At 45.0% G+C, this 19,783-nt stretch overlaps 1 protein-coding gene across 1 annotated transcript in view; it reads right to left on the reverse strand.

Moving 5' to 3' along the window:
- Window positions 1–1,164: 1,164 nt before the first annotated feature.
- The window catches only part of CCDC47 (coiled-coil domain containing 47), a 51,384-nt gene continuing 32,765 nt past the window's right edge, over window positions 1,165–19,783 (reverse strand). Inside the window, exons 7-13 of the mRNA XM_073582396.1 lie at window positions 9,490–9,591; window positions 9,303–9,413; window positions 9,136–9,221; window positions 7,333–7,391; window positions 7,139–7,248; window positions 6,455–6,622; window positions 1,165–4,402 (exon numbers count right to left, since the gene is read on the reverse strand). Of these exons, the coding sequence (XP_073438497.1) occupies window positions 4,322–4,402; window positions 6,455–6,622; window positions 7,139–7,248; window positions 7,333–7,391; window positions 9,136–9,221; window positions 9,303–9,413; window positions 9,490–9,591 (717 nt within the window). The 3' untranslated portion in view covers window positions 1,165–4,321. The remainder of the gene's footprint in view (window positions 4,403–6,454; window positions 6,623–7,138; window positions 7,249–7,332; window positions 7,392–9,135; window positions 9,222–9,302; window positions 9,414–9,489; window positions 9,592–19,783) is intronic.

Below are 19,783 nucleotides of genomic sequence, written 5' to 3' on the forward strand. Positions count from 1 at the left end.
CCATCGGATCCGGCCAGGCACAAGCTACCTGTTGAGACCAAACATAGCTTTGCCACATGCGGATTATTTTTTCTGCGCTGGTGTACCACACGGCCAATCCCTGATTGTAGGCTGGCTGTTTCATTTGGTATTTATGCACCTGTGCAGCTGCCATTTTACTTGGGTCTGCTGCACCTTGTATTAGTGCAGATGCATTTAGGCCTGTCTGGTTTGTATCTGAAGTTTTTGGAGGTTTTCATGTTACAGTAGTACTGGCAAGTGTAAGGAACTTTGACGCAGTTTTCCAGCTTCCGTATTAAGGCCTTAATATCAACCAATACCTTACATATATTGATATGTTTTTTTGTGCACTTTTTATATTTCTTTCAGGGTGCAGTTGGGCCCAAATGGTTCTGCAAAGTTGTGGCCTCTGTTCACACGGGATGCATTCTAGTTGGCACTGGGCAGCCCCCCTATATGGTGTTACTGAGAGGTTGTGAGCCAGAAGCCCTGCATTCCCTGTGTGAATACTGCCACATGCAGATTATTTTTTCTGCGTTGGTGTACCACACGGCCAATCCCTGATTGTAGGAAGCTGTTTCATTTGGTATCTATGCACCTGTGCAGCTGCCATTTTACTTGGGTCCGCTGCACCCTGGATTAGTGCAGATGCATTTGGGCCTGTCTGGTTTGTAACTGAATTTTTTGGAGGATTTTTTTTTCCCTCTTTTTGAGGTTTTCAAACATAGCTTTGCTACCTGACTCCTACTAGTCATTCTACGTGTCTCCACACGGTGGGGTGCTAGAACGGATCGAGACCCTGGAAGGCATTCGGCCGTCCCAGAGATCTCAAAAATGTTACCGATGTGTGGCTATGACGTATTATAAGTCCATATACTGCTTATGAAATCCTAGCTATCTGAACAAAGCAGTTACACTGCATGGTGAACACATTGCAAGCACGCCTTTTGTGCTGTCCTTAGCTGGCTCAAGGTGGGAGATCTGTCAAAGCCTTTTGCGGCTTGACCCCCTGCTGCGTTAGGTTTCCTGTTACAGCTGCACAAATGAAGGGGGGGGGGGGTTCATCCAATGCCAAATAGGATACAAATGATTGACATGAAATTTTATCTCCACTATTCTATTGAGGATTCAATAAGACGACTAGAAGAAACACAAAACATTGGGTACTTTATTATATCCATTTTAATGTTCACTTGCCAAGTAAAAACCATCTTGGTGGGCGATAGCTGCTGTGCAACCACAGGAGGACACATAACCGCGAATCAGGGAGGGGGATAAAACTCCAGACAGTCATTCTATCCACAATCCTTGTGTATGAAAGCAGCAGCTGGATATTGAGTTCCTGAGTATCTAAGTCTGATTCCCTCTCCTTTATTGCTGGGCATCATGATTATGGTATATATCAATCCTATGCATGATGTTGCCGATCACGAGACAGTCACGTCTACAAGTAGGGCAATGGGTCTAGGGCGAGGGGAGCTGTGGTCTCCTGTCATGCAGCAGTCTCCTATAAGGCCATCTAGTACAGACTATACATCCCAGCATGCCCCAACTGTTTTACAGGTGCATGCTGGGAGTTGTAGATTTGTAGGGTGGGGGGAGAGATTTACATATTTATATATTCTACAGAGTTGTAGGTCAATGGTGGATTAAAAATGGGACTGCGTGTCAGGCTAGGGGCTAGGCAGAAACCATAATGCTGCAAAAGCTTGCAAATGTTGCTGATGTATATGCACGAGCCAATGAACATTGGTCATCTGAGGGAAAACGGCATTTCACATTAAAAGGGTTCTATGAGAAAATAAAAACTTTTTATACAGTATATATATATATATATATATATATAACAATAGAAGTTATACAGCTGAATACAGTGTCATCTACAGAGATAAGAGACGACAAAAAACCGGCATTCTGTCACCTTTCAGGGTCTGTGCTGTCCGCCTCTACAGGATGTAAAGTCTGGGTCATGCACACAGTAACGTCTTATGACCTTCACAGCAAACTCGGAATATCTAATCCAGGTCTCTATGTGATAAGTTTTCATTTTGCATAGCTTTTGGGCTGTAAAGGGTTATTCCATTAGTGTCCGCTATGGTGCTGCCAAATACCGGGGTGTAGAAGTGAAGAGCATTGATCTCAGAGACTGGAACATAAAACCTGTAATATAAGCGAGATCTCTGAGCAGAGCGAGCGCAGCACTCATGTGATCAATATCCAGCTTTATCACAGGTTTACACTGGAGGGTCTGGAAGTAGTGACGACCACCACCACGTGCTAGATCACATGCTTGAAAGGGGTTTTTCAAAGAAAACCAAACAGCACCACACCTGGCTGCAGGCTGGGTATGGTATTGCAGCTCAGCCCCATTTACGTCTGTGTGGCGCTAGAAGCCATTTCTTTCTATCTCATGACTGCCACCTTTTAAATTTCCGAGTAAGCCTAGAGTTGGGCTGCGAACATTACCCAGAGGTAACACTGAAGAGGACAGTGCTCCGCTGGGGACCATTTATTGTTTCCAACGGTTAATGTCCATAATTTCATATGCAAGAAGTTTGTCTTACCCAGAGTCACGTTAAAAAGTCCCACCTATAATAAAGTCCATTCAGCCATTTCTGAGCAGTCTTAAAGGGGTGTTCCATCACTTAAAGGGTTAGTTCTGCTCTACTGCCACCTGCTGGGACACACGCACCATCAGCAGGTATCATACACCCTTCTCATTCTAATGAATGACAGCACCTCTGAGACCCCTACACTTATGTCATAACTTAATGACTGAATGTATCTTCTCTTTGAGACCCCCTCTGATCACACACTAGCCCCCTGCTCACTGCCGTCTGTCTCCAGTCACATGAATAGGTGAGTGAAAAAGTTCTGCTGCCCCTTTATTCTGCAGATCAGTGGGGTCCCAGAGGTCCCCCCCATCGCGGTTACTAATAGATGGCCACCATCACTTACTAAGATGGAAATACCCCTTTAATTTCACTCATCGGTAACAGAATCGCCCAAGTGCTTGTGTTCCAGCTGTGCAAAGAGCCTGAATGTCATATCAATGACCACAGTCCATACTTTTCAGGTTCATCTGCCCCTCCAGTGTCTGTGGAAAGCTGGGTGACACAGCCCTGATGACATATGAAATCTAAAACATCTGAGCGTTGAGGGGGGCATATAATCTTATATATATATTTCACTTATGGCTTTGACAACAATGTATATTCTATCCACACTCGCAACTACTGCCCCCTGCAGGTGGAGACGAGGAATGACACCATTGTTCTGTTTAATAGAAATATTTTGCAATAATTTAAATACTCTTGTTTTGTTAAATTAGATTTATAAAATATTATGGGAAGAGACTATTAGACTATTATATCTAAGTGAAGAATCTAAAATTGAGGGCCTTTATTACAGGATGTACAGCAGAGTTTTACCGTGGCCACTACAACAGCTGCCAGTAGAGCAAGGTAGTAGTGAGGACCTCATCTAGGAAGACTTGCACCCTACATGTCAGTGGGCAGACTTACATTTAGGGATGAGTGTTTAACCCCTTGGGCTGTTTGAACCCTGTAGAGGGACAGTAGGACATGGCGTATAAAGAACAGGTCAGGGACAGGATGAACCAGTCCACTGGTCTGAACATCACCAACACTTGGTATACTGGAAAGATTCATTTTAGTGGTCACATCCTATGGCGTTCCTGTGCGATAAACAGCAGCCAGGGCTGATCTGGCACCGCTTATCCCAAGCTAAACTGAAATACCGTGTGATCCAGACCACACACACTGTAGTTGGGGGGGTCCGGTCTGGTAGAGCGTGGTCTGTACACGTGATCCTACATGTGTTGCCGGCCAATAACCACCAGGAACATAATATACAATACAGTCTAATGTCACTAATCTTCAGTACTTGACATTGATTAAAGAAGATAGATGGAGGAAGTCTGCCCCATGGCTTATTCCCCAGCCCGAGAGGCTGGTAGGATCGCTGCTCTGTGGTCCATGTAGTTTTCCAAGCCTTGCAGCACTGCTAGGGGTCCATGTTGCTTATGCTACAGCGTCTGCATGAGATGAGCTGATGGGGGCATTCCTCCTCCAGGTGGAGAACGCTACAGCTAATATGGCCAACGATACCTATACCACGGTGCAGGACAGCAGGTGATCGGGCCACCGCTACCAGGAACTCTACATACAGGCCCTATAGGGGAAGACAATGAGCGGCTTTGTCATGTCCAATCATACACAGTTCCTAAATGAGGTTTTAGCTCCCCTCTGCTCTCCTGGCTGCAGTTAGTGGGGGGACGGGATCCAGATTGGCTGAGCTGTTACATGGCCTTTACTTTAATCTGCTTCATTTTCATCTGCTTCTTCTCCATTTTCTTCTGCTCCCGGCGCTGGGCGGCTTCCTGGGTCGACAAAGAAAAGATAGGTGTATTGATTGGTTACTGCATCCAATATGGAGGCTCCGAGCAGCCCATACAGAAGGTGAAAGTGTACAGCAGGCAATAAAAAGCACCACCTTGTGGCAAAAGGCTGTTTGCTCACTTTAACCCCTCCCTGTTATTTTCCAGCTAACAGTTATAAAAGGGCTGGGATTTTGTAGGATGAGTGGTTATTCAGAATAACGTAATTCACTTTTTTCCACGGTACCACCAGCGGAACACTGTCGCACTGCTCCTGCACGAATTCCAGGCAGGCGCAGTGAATCATTCGGCTGATCCCGGTGGCAGATGCACGACGTGTTTACAGGCTGAGGAAGCCGGTCATATTAAAGGGGTTTTCCCACAAACGAAAGTTCGTTTTAAAAATTGTCTGTGTCTGACCGTGTACGGAGCATACCACATCTCCTGGGCAGGGGAGAAAGCAAAAGACAATACTGACATACAGCAGGAATCACAGAGGATTCATTTTGTGAGGTAAAATATTGCACTTACTGCTTTTTAAACAATATTTTACCTCACAAAATGTATCCTCTGCGATCTCCTGCTGTAATGTCAGTTTTGTCTTTTGCTTCCTCCCCTGCCCAGGAGCTGTGGTATGTTCTGTACACATACAATTTTTAAGATTAACTTTCGTTCATGGGAAAACCCCTTTAAATAGAAATTCGTCCAGAGGTGCTGTGCACTGACTGTTTAGTGATGGGATACATAGGTCCAAACAAGAGATGACATGAGAGGAGCAGACAGCAGATGGGGAGAGAGAACGCGAACAGGGGTGAGAGAGCACAGGGGGAAGACAGCTCAAACGGGACAGCACATGAGGGGAGAACACAGCACAGGAAGGAGAGAGACAGCAGACATGGGGTAGGACAGGTTAAAGGAGAGAGCACAGACGGGAGAAGTCAGCACATGGGGAAAGAGAGAGTGGATAGGTGGGTGAGCACATGGAGGATTCTCAATGCTGCTAAGCCTGCCCCCATCACAACATTACCGCCCTCCCGATGCGATAGCATCAGGCCTCCATCTAGTTTCCTATAAAGCCAAAGCACAAGTCTTTAGTAGGCTCCCAGCAGTCAAAGTAACTAGTAATGAGCGAGCGGCTCGGATAATGGGTTATCCCGAGTATACTCGAGTGTTAACCCAGTGACTTCAGAGTGCTAAAAAAATATGTTTGAGTCCCCGGGCCTGCATGTCTCACAGCTGTTCGACATCCGCAACCCATGCAGGGATTACCTGTTTGTTAGCCACAACACATGCAGGGTTGCCTATCTAACAGGTGTGAGACATGCAGCCCCGGGGACGCAAACATATTTTTCGAGCACGCCGAAGATACACTTTTAGCCCACGAACATGCTCTGTTCGCTGCTGCTAGAGGCAGGTGTTTGCTGTGTAATACCAGCTGTGTATAGAAGGAGCTCATACCATGCACCGGCATACATCACATACTGGGAAGGGGTGATAGCAGGATATGTACAGACTATCATGATCTTTCATCAGAAAATGATCTTTTGTTTTTGTGTTAAATGTATGTTAAAATATTTTTTGGCAATATTTTTTTCTTTCATATCACAGTTTGTTTTAAAAATCTTGCCGGATTCAAACTGGCCAATAGGGCTTTTTGAGATTCTGACTTTCTGCAGTTTCAGGAAACACATCTACATTAGCCACACTGAACAGATCCAGACACTCTTTTGAAGCATCTAATGAGTGTGTGCAAAGGTCATTGTCAAGGTCAATTCGCTACGGTTATTGGTGGACCCTGTGTCATAAGTTGTGTATAGAGGTGTTATTTATTGGAATTCAGCCTCTGATGGTAAAGAAACTACTGAAAACTCTTTCTGAAAAGTAAAGGAGTTAAAATTAGCCCCAGTGGCCAGTGTGAAAATTGTTTTGTTTTTTTTAAATACTGATCTTGATAAACAAAAAGCTGATCTAAACAATAGATCATTTTCTGATGATGCCGTCCTTTTAAATTTATTGCATAAGTGAAAATGTGAAAGATCAACGTTCAAAACTCACCTCCAGCCGACGCTGCTTCTCGGGATCCTCCTCATTCATGATGCGCTCTTTCTCGGCTCTCTTCTTCTCCTCGCGTCGGGTTTGTGCGGCTTCTTGGCGCTGTACATGTGTAAGCTTTAGGAAGTTCTCTTCCACACGGGCACGGTTCTTATCAGCCTTTTGTTTTCCCTGCAATTTAGAGCCAGGGTGTTAAAAGCCAGAGAGTCCCAGAAATAGGCAGCTTAAAGGTACTGTCACACTTAGCGATGCACCAGCGATCCCGACCAGCGATATGATGCGGTCAGGATCGCTGGTACATCGCTAAGTGGTCGCTAGTGAGCTGCCACACAGGCAGATCTCACCAACGACATCGCAGGGGTCGCTACTTACCTGTCACACTAGGCGATCCTGCGTCCTCCCGCCCGGCTCCACGCGTCGCTCGTCCTCACAGCAGGAAGTGCCGCAGGAAGCTGACGACGAGAAACAGTCCTGGATGTTCTCGCGCGATCAGCGATAACCAGCGGGGGAGCCGGTCGTAGGTAAGTATCACACACAGCGATATCGCTAGCAATATCGCTATAACGTCACAAGTTATAGCGATATTGCTAGCGATATCTCTTAGTGTGACAGGCCCTTAATACTTGTAACAGAAGTGGTACATAACATATAATCTCCCAGAAGACGAATATTCCCAGAATAACTCACCTCTCTGTTCAGACGAAACTTCTTCACTTTGTCGATGCTGTAAATCACCATGTTCATCAGCGGCAGGAGAGACTCCATGTCCTTTACTGATGCGTTTCCAGCTCCAGGCACTAGGATGTGAAGATGGACATAATCTAATGGTTTTCTGAGGTTTTCGAGGTCTCCCCTATTTCTTTAGTACCCCCCATCCTTACCATTAAATGTAAACAGAAGAGTCTTCTTAGTCTCTGGCAGTTTAAGGGGCTGCCCCTCCCTGAAAAAGACAGGCAGGTAAGGAAGAAATAACACAAAAATTGAGCTTGGTTTGAGATGATACACATGCAGCATATAAATGCATGTTCACATTGGCCATAAAACCTGCAAAAGACAAAGTGAGCAAAAACCCTGCTGTAACTAAATAAGTAAAAGCAAAAGTGCATCTAAATAATACAGATTTTTTAGTAATACTGTTTTTGATCAAAAGTAGCATGAAAGCTATCCCACCACGACACGGTAACTCTGTTTGGGATAGTCCTACACTGTCTAATAAACCTTGTGACAAAGTTGACCTCAATGTATGAACAAGGGCAGACAAAAGGACTGGGTCCCAAACAGTAGACACCAGTCTGGGGAAGCCTTATATATTTGTATCAACTCAAACCAAGCTCAATTTTTGTGTTTTTTCTTTGTATTTTTGCATTCTGTGCAAGCTGGGGTGTGGCCTCCCTCTCCTGAGCTGGAAATTGTACATAAGGCTTCCCCTGACTGGTGTCTACTGTTTGGGACCCAGTCCTTTTGTCTGCCTTTGTTCACACATTGAGGTCAACTTTGACACAAGGCAAGGTTTTTAATATTAGACAGTGTAGGACTATCCCGAACAGAGTTACCGTGTCGTGGTGGGATAGCTTTCATGCTACTTTTGATCAAAAACAGTATTGATAAAAAGTCTATTATTTAGATGCACTTTTGCTTTTACTTATTTAGTTACAGCAGGGTTTTTGCTCACTTTGTCTTTTGCAGGTAAGGAAGAAATACACAATAGGAAAAATAATTTTCGTGGATGATTTCAGCACATAAAACATATATGAAGACTGAACATGACCATGTGCCTGATCCATTTCAAATGGATCAGGCACAGAATGGAGTAGTAGGGATCGTCGCTCCATTCATTCTCTATGGGACTGCCAAGAAAAAGCCAAGACCAGTGCTCTGGCAACCTCAAATAAAACGAATGGAGTGGTGGAAGAGCCTGTGTGCTACAGCTCCATACTAACAGGAATAAAAGTGCCCCAATCTGGCAATTAGTGGGGGGGGACCCAAAGATTATGACTTTATAACCCCAACTATGGCTATGTGATGACGTCTCCCATCCTGAATACCCCTTATATTGTGCCAGCCTAATATAACGAAAAGCCTTAGCAGGACCAACCACTGCCCAACAAACGTGGTTTAATATGTGTCACAAATTTATTTTACTCATTTATATAGCGCCACTAATTCTGCAGAGCTTTACAGTTTCATTATCATCGCTGTCCCTGATGGCGCTCACAATCTACATGCCCTACTCAGTATGTCTTTGGAGTGTGGGAGGCAACTGGAGTACCCGGAGGAAACCAAATCCGCATATATTGCATCTGGAATCTGTGCTGATACTAAGCTTCGACTTCATTTCGCGATGCAAAGAATGCCTAACAGACAGACAATCCCTGCATGTGTTGTGGTTGTCGAACAGCCAGGAGACATGCAGCCACGGGGACTCTAACATAATAGTATTATTATTAGAAGACACGCGGTTAGCACCCGAGCACACGGATACCACCTTATCAGAGCAGGCTCACTCATCACTAGTCACTACCCTGTTTCAGCCACAGAATATTCACAATTCACTGACAGCAAGCAGATATCAAATGTCACCATCAATGCGCCTATCAAGACATCCAGGCTTTCTAGAGGATACAACGGCTTTATTAGAAGAGGTGCAGTGCAACGGCTGGATTCCTTCAGTGCGGCATACTTACTCTTGCATAACCTTTGGACCAGAAAATTGGTCCGAGAAATGGATGGATTCAATCTTATCAGCATAATGTGTAAGGTAATGAATAATCTGTAGAGGAGAGATGTGCAGACGATGAGGATTCAGTAGACACCGCTAAACAGAAGATTAATGGATCTGGATCGGCCTTACCTTAGTGTCCAAGACCCCATCTGTCACCTCCCCCATCTCAGACAGGACGGCCAGAGACTCCGGGAGACCGAGCTTGGCTGCAGACTTGGGCTTATCACTGCAAAACTCACTCTGCACAGGAGAAACCAGGCAGAAGATTAGCCATTTCTCATCCAGGAGAAAACCCTTCTTCTACTCTCCAACTTACCAAGTCCTGCATTTCCTTCTGCAGCCGGGCAAGGGTCTTCCGAGTCCCTACAGCAAACACGTACGTGTCCATGTCCTCCTCGTTCATGGTCACTTTTATTTGCTGCAAGATGATGCGCAGAGAAGTGAGCGAAGGAAATACTAAAGGTTTAGAAAGTCGTAGTCATATAGGAGAAGGGTCACCACCTTACACCCGAGTAGGAGTTTGGTATATTCTAAGCCTGTTGGTTTCCCAAAAACAAGGATGCTCCGTCTCACAAAGAAATGGCCGGCTGCACAGCATTCGCTCCTCTCTGGGTCACGGTCTCTTTAATAGAGAGTCATGCACACACATAGAAGTCAGATCCCCATTTATTACAACCAGCATTTAAAAAGCGGTTCTGAAACTAGAGCTCTCAATATCAGAAACAGCGTGACTAGCCATGGCTGCCAGATCTTGCACGGTTGGCGGATGGACTGGCCGTGGGTCTCCTGACCCAAACACAAGTCTTAGAAGACGTAAGAGGCCTTCGATTTCAGGTCACAAGACTAGTGGTCAGCCCATACTAGGACCATGAATGTCACATGTGTGTGAATTCGGCCTTTAAAAGAAAAGTAAAAAAGAACCTATGAAGCTACACAATCCTTGAGATGGAACAACATAAACCAATGATATATGATTGTTTAACCACCTAATACACCTGAAATCATTGCCCCAAATCATAACTTCTCACCTATGTAACAGGATAGGGGATAACTGACCAGATACGAATCGCCTACCATCTTTGTCGGCACCACTGGCTTGAAGGGGTACTCCCATCTTCAAGAGTCTATCAAAATCTATAGTAATAATAATAGCAAATACCTTCAATTAAAAATGCAGTTTAGTTCTTCTAATTTACAATCTTAGGTATCCACAGTTACGACCACTAACAGCTAACTTACTGTTACTATACGAGTGGTTGTAACCATGGATACATAGGCTACTGCAATGCCCTGCACTTGGGCTAATTTGAAGAACTGTACTACATTCCTAGTTGGAGGTATTTGCTAATATTATTACATTTACTACATATTGGGATAGGATCTTGGAGATGGGAATCCCCCTTTAAGGCCTGGGTTCACAAGCATAGGTCAATGCTGCGACTTGTAACCCCAACAGCCATCTGCCGCTGAAGTCTTTTTACTTTTCCCCCCATGTACAATCGCGTTCATCAAAACTACTGTTTTACCTGCAAAGCCAAGCAGCCATTACGATCAACTGTGCCACCTTGCAAGTGAAACGTCCATTTTCTTGCAAGACTGAATGATTGTGCAGGGAAACGATGGAAAGATGACGGCGCTGCTGGTGTTAAAAGCTGCAACATGACTGCTGCATGTGAACGTAACCTAATCAAGCATGCTAGACCGCCACCCCATTCTATTGATCAACACTTGACCCTCGGATACAGTCCTCAATCCCTTATTGCTGCATAACCACGTCATTCAGGATGACAAAAAAAAGCTGGATTATCAACCCCTTGTGGAAACTGTTAGGACGGTCGTATTAGTTGTCATCTAGGTTTCTCAGAAATATATAAAACTTAAAAAAATAGCAGAATAAATTATCAGAACATAAAGGGGTCATTCTGCACAGCTCAGTTCTGTATTGGAGGTGCCGATGCATTACGAGAAGTGATGAGCGAACGTGCTCGGATAAGGTGTTATCTGAGCATGCTCGGGTGCTAACCAAGTGTCTGCGGCGGGATCGAAAGATATGTTCGACAGCCACAACACATGCAGGGATTGCCTAATAAACAAGCAGTCACTGCATGTGTTGGGGCTGTCGAACAGCCGCTAAACATACAGCCGTGGAGACTCCAACCTGTTTATCAAGCCCACCGAAGATACCCGGATAACGCCATCCAAACAAGTTTGCTCATCACTAATTGTGACCCCACTCACCTGCTGATACACCGGCTCAATCAGCAGATGTTGTGCACGCATCTCAGGAGGTTCGGGGGTTAGTAACGCTCTCCAGCAACACTCACCAAGGCTTCTTTTATTTTTGGCAGAAAAGCTCTGTATGCCGGAGCACTGGGCTGTACTACATTCACACATCTGTGACACGTTACTTGTGCTGTCCATTTTTATCTCAGACAGCAGGATGACCCTTAAGCCTGTTTCACACTTCCGTTTTTTCAAATCCGTCAAAATCCGTTGGTTTCCGTAAAAAAACGGATCCGCCATTTTTTTTGCAGGATCCGTTTTTTTGTCCCATAGACTTACATTAGTGGTTACCGCGGATCCGTCAAAAAAAACGGATCCGTTTTTTTAAAAAACGGATCCGTCTGCATCAGTTTCCGTCAAAAAAACGGAAACGGATCCGTTTGGCGGACACAAAAACGGAAGTGTGAAACAGGCCTTAGTCTCAATGAGCTACACACACAACAGATCTGTGCCACCGGTCCACGATACTCCAAGCAGGCCGTGTTCTCCGCTGGTTTGCAGATCAGACCATTAACCCCTTTATGACCAAGCCTATTTTGACCTTAATGACCAGGCCATTTTTTGCAATTCTGACCAGTGTCCCTTTATGAGGTAATAACTCAGGAACGCTTCAACGCACCCTAGCGATTCCGAGATTGTTTTTTCGTGACATATTGGGCTTCATGTTAGCGGTAAATTTAGGTCGATAATTTTTGCGTTTATTTGTGAAAAAAACGGAAGTTTGGCAAAAATTTTTAAAATTTCACAATTTTCAAATTTTGAACTTTTATTCTGTTAAACCAGAGAGTTATGTGACACAAAATAGTTAATAAATAACATTTCCCACATGTCTACTTTACATCAGCACAATTTTGGAAACATTTTTTTTGTTAGGAAGTTCTAAGGGTTAAAAGTTGACCAGCGATTTCTCATTTTTACAACACAATTTACAAAACCATTTTTTTTAGGGACCACCTCACATTTGAAGTCACTTTGAGGGGTCTATATGGCAGAAAGTACCCAAAAGTGACATCATTCTAAAAACTGCACCCCTTAAGATACTTAAAATTACATTCAAGAAGATTATTAACCCTTCAGGTGCTTCACAGGAACTAAAGCAATGTGAAGGAAAAAACAGGATATTTTTTTGCTTACTGTAAAATCTGTTTCTCAAGAGTCTTCATTGGGGGGACACAGAAACCGTGGTGTGTGCTGCTGTCACTAGGAGATTGACACTATGCATGAAAAAAATGTTGCCTCCGCAGTATACACCCCTCCGACAGGCTGTAGGACAATTAGTGAAAAAGCAGTAGGAGACATTATCATGTAAGTCATCATATATTCATTACATGTAATAAAATCATGGGAGGGCGCCGTGTCCCCCAATGAAGACTCTGAGATACAGATTTGACGGTAAGCAACCAAAATCCTGTTTTCTCTTTCGTCTCATTGCGGGGCACAGGTACCGTGGGACGTCCAAAAGCAGTCCCTGGGGTGGGAAAAGACAGAAACTTCCTTCAGGTCGGAGAACTCACCACTACCGCCTGCAAGATTCTTCTGCCTAGGCTGGCGTCCACTGAAGCATAGGTATGGACCTTATAGAACCTTGAAAAGGTATGCATGGACAACCATGTGGTAGCCTTGCACAACTGCATGGCTGATGCCCTGTTGTGTACCGCCCAGGAGGCGCCCACCGCCCGGGTTGAATGGGCCTTGACCCCAGCAGGGGACACCCTGTCCTTTACCCGGTAGGCTTCCAGAATTGCCATTCTGATCCAGCGGGCAATTGTTGCCTTAGAGGCCAGCAGGCCTCTTTTCACCCCATTGGGGATAACAAAGAGCGAGTCCGCCTTCCTGAAAGGAGCGTTCCTGGCCAGATAGATCCTTATCGCCCTGACCAGGTCTAGCTTATTCAAAGAACGCTCCAGAGGATGGGGTGGAGCGGGACAAAATGACAGAAGGATTATATCCTCGTTCAGGTGGAAGGCCGATACCACCTTGGGAAGAAAGTTAGGAGGAGGCCGTAAAACAACCATGTCCTGGTGCATAATTAGGAATGGAGGACGACAGGACAATGCTGCTAATTCTGAAACCCATAACAAAATGTGACAGACATGTGTAAATAAATAAAGCACGAATGGGTAACATGAACTAGATTTCTAACCCAATATGAACAAATACATTGTTCACATGTACAAAGATGGACGTATAGTCAGGATCAATTGTTAAAATTGTATAAAGGGGGGGGGAAGGCTAGCCAACAAAATAATTGACACAGATGGTAGAGGAAAAGAGTACAAAATTTTATTTAAATGGAGAGACAGATAAAAATGGTTACAAAATACATGAGTCTTAATAAACCCTCACAGACAAGGGCAGACAGGTCCACAACCAAGTCAGGATCAGCAAACAATGGCCTATACAAATCTACAGCAACACCCCATTAGTGTAGTAGTAATAAAGGCATGATTGCCCATAGAGATCCATGGGGAGTATACATTGCAGAAAAATTAAATCATGATGGTACAAAATCAGGTAAATTACCTTAATAGAGGTATTCAAAGTCTGACAGCAGAGGACCTGCCTGCAGCCCTGACCCCTACGTACGTTTCAGATGCGCTCCTTCATCAGGGGGTGCAACTATTGTGAAAGCATGTGACATATATAGGAAAGGAACAGGAAATGACTGCTGAAAGGAATTAGTAACCATGGAAACCATAGAAGCCATGATGTCATCCACCACTACATCGCAGGGTAGTAGGGCAAGGGAGAGCCTGAAAAAGCATCATCCCGCCTGTCACTCAGCGTGCAATATATACACTCACTGGCCACTTTATTAGGTACACCATGCTAGTAACGGGTTGGACCCCCTTTTGCCTTCAGAACTGCCTCAATTCTTCGTGGCAGAGATTCAACAAGGTGCTGGAAGCATTCCTCAGAGATTTTGGACCATATTGACATGATGGCATCACACAGTTGGCGCAGATTTGTCGGCTGCACATCCCTGATGCGAATCTCCCGTTCCACCACATCCCAAAGATGCTCTATTGGATTGAGATCTGGTGACTGAGGAGGCCATTTGAGTACAGTGAACTCATTGTCATGTTCAAGAAACCAATCTGAGATGATTCGAGCTTTATGACATGGCGCATTATCCTGCTGAAAGTAGCCATCAGATGTTGGGTACATTGTGGTCATAAAGGGATGGACATGGTCAGCAACAATACTCAGGTAGGCTGTGGCGTTGCAACGATGCTCAATTGGTACCAAGGGGCCCAAAGAGTGCCCAGAAAAAATTCCCCACACCATGACACCACCACCACCAGCCTGAACCGTTGATACAAGGCAGGATGGATCCATGCTTTCATGTTGTTTACGCCAAATTCTGACCCTACCATCCGAATGTCGCAGCAGAAATCGAGACTCATCAGACCAGGCAACGTTTTTCCAATCTTCTACTGTCCAATTTCGATGAGCTTGTGCAAATTGTAGCCTCAGTTTCCTGTTCTTAGCTGAGAGGAGTGGTACCCGGTGTGGTCTTCTGCTGCTGTAGCCCATCTGCCTCAAAGTTCGACGCACTGTGCGTTCAGAGATGCTCTTCTGCCTACCTTGGTTGTAACGGGTGGCAATTTGAGTCACTGTTGCCTTTCTATCAGCTCGAACCAGTCTGCCCATTCTCCTCTGACCTCTGGCATCAACAAGGCATTTCCGGCCACAGAACTGCCGCTCACTGGATTTTTTTTCTTTTTCGGACCATTCTCTGTAAACCCTAGAGATGGTTGTGCGTGAAAATCCCAGTAGATCAGCAGTTTCTGAAATACTCAGACCAGCCCTTCTGGCACCAACAATCATGCCACGTTCAAAGGCACTCAAATCACCTTTCTTCCCCATACTGATGCTCGGTTTGAACTGCAGGAGATTGTCTTGACCATGTCTACATGCCTAAATGCACTGAGTTGCCGCCATGTGATTGGCTGATTAGAAATTAAGTCTTAACACACAGTTGGACAGGTGTACCTAATAAAGTGGCCAGTGAGTGTATATGTGTATGTGTGTATATATGTGTGTATTTATTCTTTCGGATATGCCTTTGTTTGTTTATGTCACGTGATTATTCTCTATTCTTTGCCAACAGATCCTATACTTGTCTGCACTTATCTATGTCTACATGATATGGTTGTATGAGAGGTGCATTGAATCTGATGTTTTTCTATAGTTCTTTGTATCTATCATTATACAGATTTTATATGCCATACAGCGTGGTTACATATCCCTCTTTTGCGAATGTTACTTATATCTTCGGACCTTTTTTCTTTTCTTCTCAGCTGCTTATTCTTTCGTTTATGCTTGTTTTATATATTTATTTTTGTTTATTTTATTTTTTGATTTTTCCCTGTCCACTAGTCACATGGGCGGTGCGGTCTTGTCTGACCCTACGGGGCCCCGTTTGTGTCGGGCATGCACCGCCATGTCCAGTGCTGGAGACAGGTCTGATGGTGTATGCAGCACCTAGCCGGCTTCTTGTGCACTGACACTTATCAGCTTTTGGAGTGGCCCCTATATGCAGCACTTTAAGCCTATTTTTAAACACATCGCCGCTGTCTTTGTAGCTACCATGGTAGTGGTCCGAGCTGCTGTAGGATCGGCTCTGATATGTAGTGTTCCATGTCCTATTTCTAATCACATCGCTGTTGTATATTGGCATGGCAGCGGTCTGAGCTAGGTTAATATGCATCCACCCCTTTGTGGTCATGTAGTATATCCTTACCAATGTGTTACCTAAGTGTGTGATGTTATGTCGACATGTCAGTTTATGCAGCGCTCCGCCGGTTTCTTGTGTGCTGTTTTTTGTGCGCTGACCTTTATCAGTTAGGATCGGCTTTTCTATTTAGTGTTTTTTATTTTGCTTTATACCACAGTGCTGTTGTATATCCAGTTACCATGTTAGCAGTCTGAGTCATGATATACATCGTCCATTTTGACCCACCCCCTTTCAGTCATATGGTACATTTCCACCAATGAGTGATTTAACTGCGTGATGTCATGCAGACATGCGCAGTACCTAAAGGTCCGTCCTCCTCTGGTCATGTGACCGGACTCTCTGCAATGTAAACATGCAATACGTTTTTTTCTTGTGATCGTTAGTGTGTTTGGCATTTATGTATACTGTGATGGTGCCATGCCGCTATTGCACGCTGAGTGACAGGCGGGATGATGCTTTTTCAGGCTCTCCCTTGCCCTGCTACCCTGCGATGTAGTGGTGGATGACATCATGGCTTCTATGGTTTCCATGGTTACTAATTCCTTTCAGCAGTCATTTCCTGTTCCTTTCCTATATATGTCACATGCTTTCACAATAAGACACAAAAACAGAACACAGTATGACAAACGTGCATAAATACTCTGCTGTAAAACATATGTAACTGTAAGTAGCAAGTGCTAGTAAAAGATGTTAACAAAACCAGGGTATTTTGTTGATACGTTTTTTTGCAAAAAAATGTACGCTAAACCACTCCGCCGCGTCAAGGCATACCCTTCTCGGAGCAGTCCTATCTAATATATTTAAAAACCTGAACATGTGAATAATACCTTCATGAGCAGGGTTCAGAAAGGTGCTCCGAGAAGGGTATACCTTGACGCGGCGGAGTGGCTTAGCGTACATTTTTTTGCAAAAAAACGTATCAACAAAATACCCTGGTTTTGTTAACATCTTTTACTAGCACTTGCTACTTACAGTTACATATGTTTTACAGCAGAGTATTTATGCACGTTTGTCATACTGTGTTCTGTTTTTGTGTCTTAGTTCTTGGGTGGTGTGAACAGGGTCTTATGACCCGTTCAGTTTTTGTGCATGTGTCATGTGTTCTGAATCCATTGATTTCTTGCTTATGCAAGCTTTGGGAGATCCCCGCCTCTCTCCTTTGGGACATGCATAAAAAGCCATTTTGCCCAGCGAGCCCATACCGGGCAGCACCTTTCTGAACCCTGCTCATGAAGGTATTATTCACATGTTCAGGTTTTTAAATATATTAGATAGGACTGCTCCGAGAAGGGTATGCCTTGACGCGGCGGAGTGGCTTAGAGTACATTTTTTTGCAAAAAAACGTATCAACAAAATACCCTGGTTTTGTTAACATCTTTTACTAGCACTTGCTACTTACAGTTACATATGTTTTACAGCAGAGTATTTATGCACGTTTGTCATACTGTGTTCTGTTTTTGTGTCTTAGTTCTTGGGTGGTGTGAACAGGGTCTTATGACCCGTTCAGTTTTTGTGCATGTGTCATGTGTTCTGAATGCTTTCACAATAGTTGCACTCCCTGATGAAGGAGCGTTCATCCGAAACGTACGTAGGGGTCAGGGTTGCAGACAGGTCCTCTGCTGTCAGACTTTGAATACCTCTATTAAGGTAATTTACCTGATTTTGTACCATCATGATTTAATTTTTATGCAATGTATACTCCCCATGGATCTCTATGGGCAATCATGCCTTTATTACTACTACAATAATGCGGTGTTGGTATAGATTTGTATAGGCCATTGTTTGCTGATGCTGACTTGGTTGTGGACCTGTCTGCCCTTGTCTGTGAGGGTTTATTAAGACTCATGTATTTTGTAACCATTTTTATCTGTCTCTCTATTTAAATAAAATGTTGTACTCTTTCCCTCTACCATCTGTGTCAATTGTTTTGTTGGCTAGCCTTCCCCCCCTTAATTCTGAAACCCGCCTAATAAAGGTGATGGCTACGAGAAATACCACCTTCCAGGACAAAAAAGACATGGGAGCTTCCTGTAGGGTCTCAAAGGGTGAACCTGTCAAGGCTTCCAAGACCAAGTTAAGATCCCATGGAGCCACAGGAGATCTGTAAGGAGGGGCCGCATATGCCACTCCTTGCAGAAAGGTCCTAACCTGTAAGTGGGAGGCCAAATTATTTTGAAAAAGAATAGAGAGCGCAGATACCTGGCCTTTCAAGGAACTTAGGGCCAGACCGCCATCTAACCCTGCCTGGAGAAAAGCTAGTACAGATGGCAGGGAACAGGGCATAGGTGTGACGTGATTAGACTCACACCAGCCAAAATAGGCCTTCCAGGCTCGATAATAGACCCTGGAAGAGGAAGGCTTCCTAGCCTGGATCATTGTATTAATGACTCGGTCCGAAAAACCTGCTGCTCTCAGTATTGTGGTTTCAATGGCCATGTCGTCAAATTGAGCAACCGAGAATTTGGTTGGTAAAACGGCCCCTGAGCCAGGAGAGCTGGTCTGTCGGGGAGTCTCCAGGGGGTGCCTGTGAGAAGATTGATAATTTCTGCGAACCAGGCCAGTACGGGGCGACCAATATGGCCTGCACCCCTTCCGCCTTGATCTTCTTTAGCAGCCTGGGCAGGAGAGAAAGGGGAGGGAACAGGTAAGGGAGTCTGAACTGTGTCCAGGGGATGACCAGCGCGTCGACCTCTATTGCTAGAATGACCTGGTAGCTCTGCTGCTGGAACTGCGGGAATGCCATGACGGGGTGGCCCGAAATGATACCTTCCTCCTATCTCTCGGTGCTTGCGACCTCTGCGGGCCCTGAGCATAAGTGCCTGTTGCTGGGGTACAGCGAAAGGGCTGAGCCCTACGTTTGAAAACATATCGACAAGGTTTGGCCTGAGGGAGAAGGGAGCTTGTACCCCCCGTTGCATCCTTAATGATTTGATCTAACACTGACCCAAAGAGCCGGGTGCCCTGAAACGGCAGATTGGTCAGTGATTTCTTTGAGGCCAAATCAGCCTGCCAAGCCTTTAGCCAGACCGTCCGGCCGACGGCTACTATGTTACTGGATGCTTGAGCTGCGCAAGACGCAGCATCCAGGGCCGCTGACACCATATACCTCCCGGCATGAGAGATTTGATCTGCGAACTCTGCCAGTTCCGCTGGTGGTGCCCCGGCCAATATGCCCTGTCTAAGCTGTTTGGCCCATTCTGTAACAGACTTAGCTACCCAGGCTGAGGCGAAGGCTGGACACAATGTAGCGGCTGCTGCCTCAAAGGTGGATTTTGCCAGGGATTCTATCCTCCTATCATTGGGATCTTTTAGGGCTGCCCCACTGGCGAGTGGGAGGACTGTATTGGTAGCGAGTCTGGACACTGTTGGGTCTACCGAAGGGGAGGCGGTCCAGTTGGCGGTGAGATCTGGTGGGAAGGGATATAGAATCCCAAAACAATTCCCTCTCTGAAACCGCCTGGTTGGGTTTTCCCTTTCTCTGGCCAACACTTCCTCAAAATCCTTGTGGGAGGCGAAGACCCTAGAGGGGGACTTATGACTCTTAAATGAAAAAACCTGATCATTAGGTTTGGATGTGTTGTCCCCA

The sequence above is a fragment of the Dendrobates tinctorius genome, unplaced genomic scaffold (genome assembly GCF_039654945.1).
Source record: "Dendrobates tinctorius isolate UK_male_01 unplaced genomic scaffold, ASM3965494v1 ptg000071l, whole genome shotgun sequence".
Classification (NCBI taxonomy): Eukaryota; Metazoa; Chordata; class Amphibia; order Anura; family Dendrobatidae; genus Dendrobates; species Dendrobates tinctorius.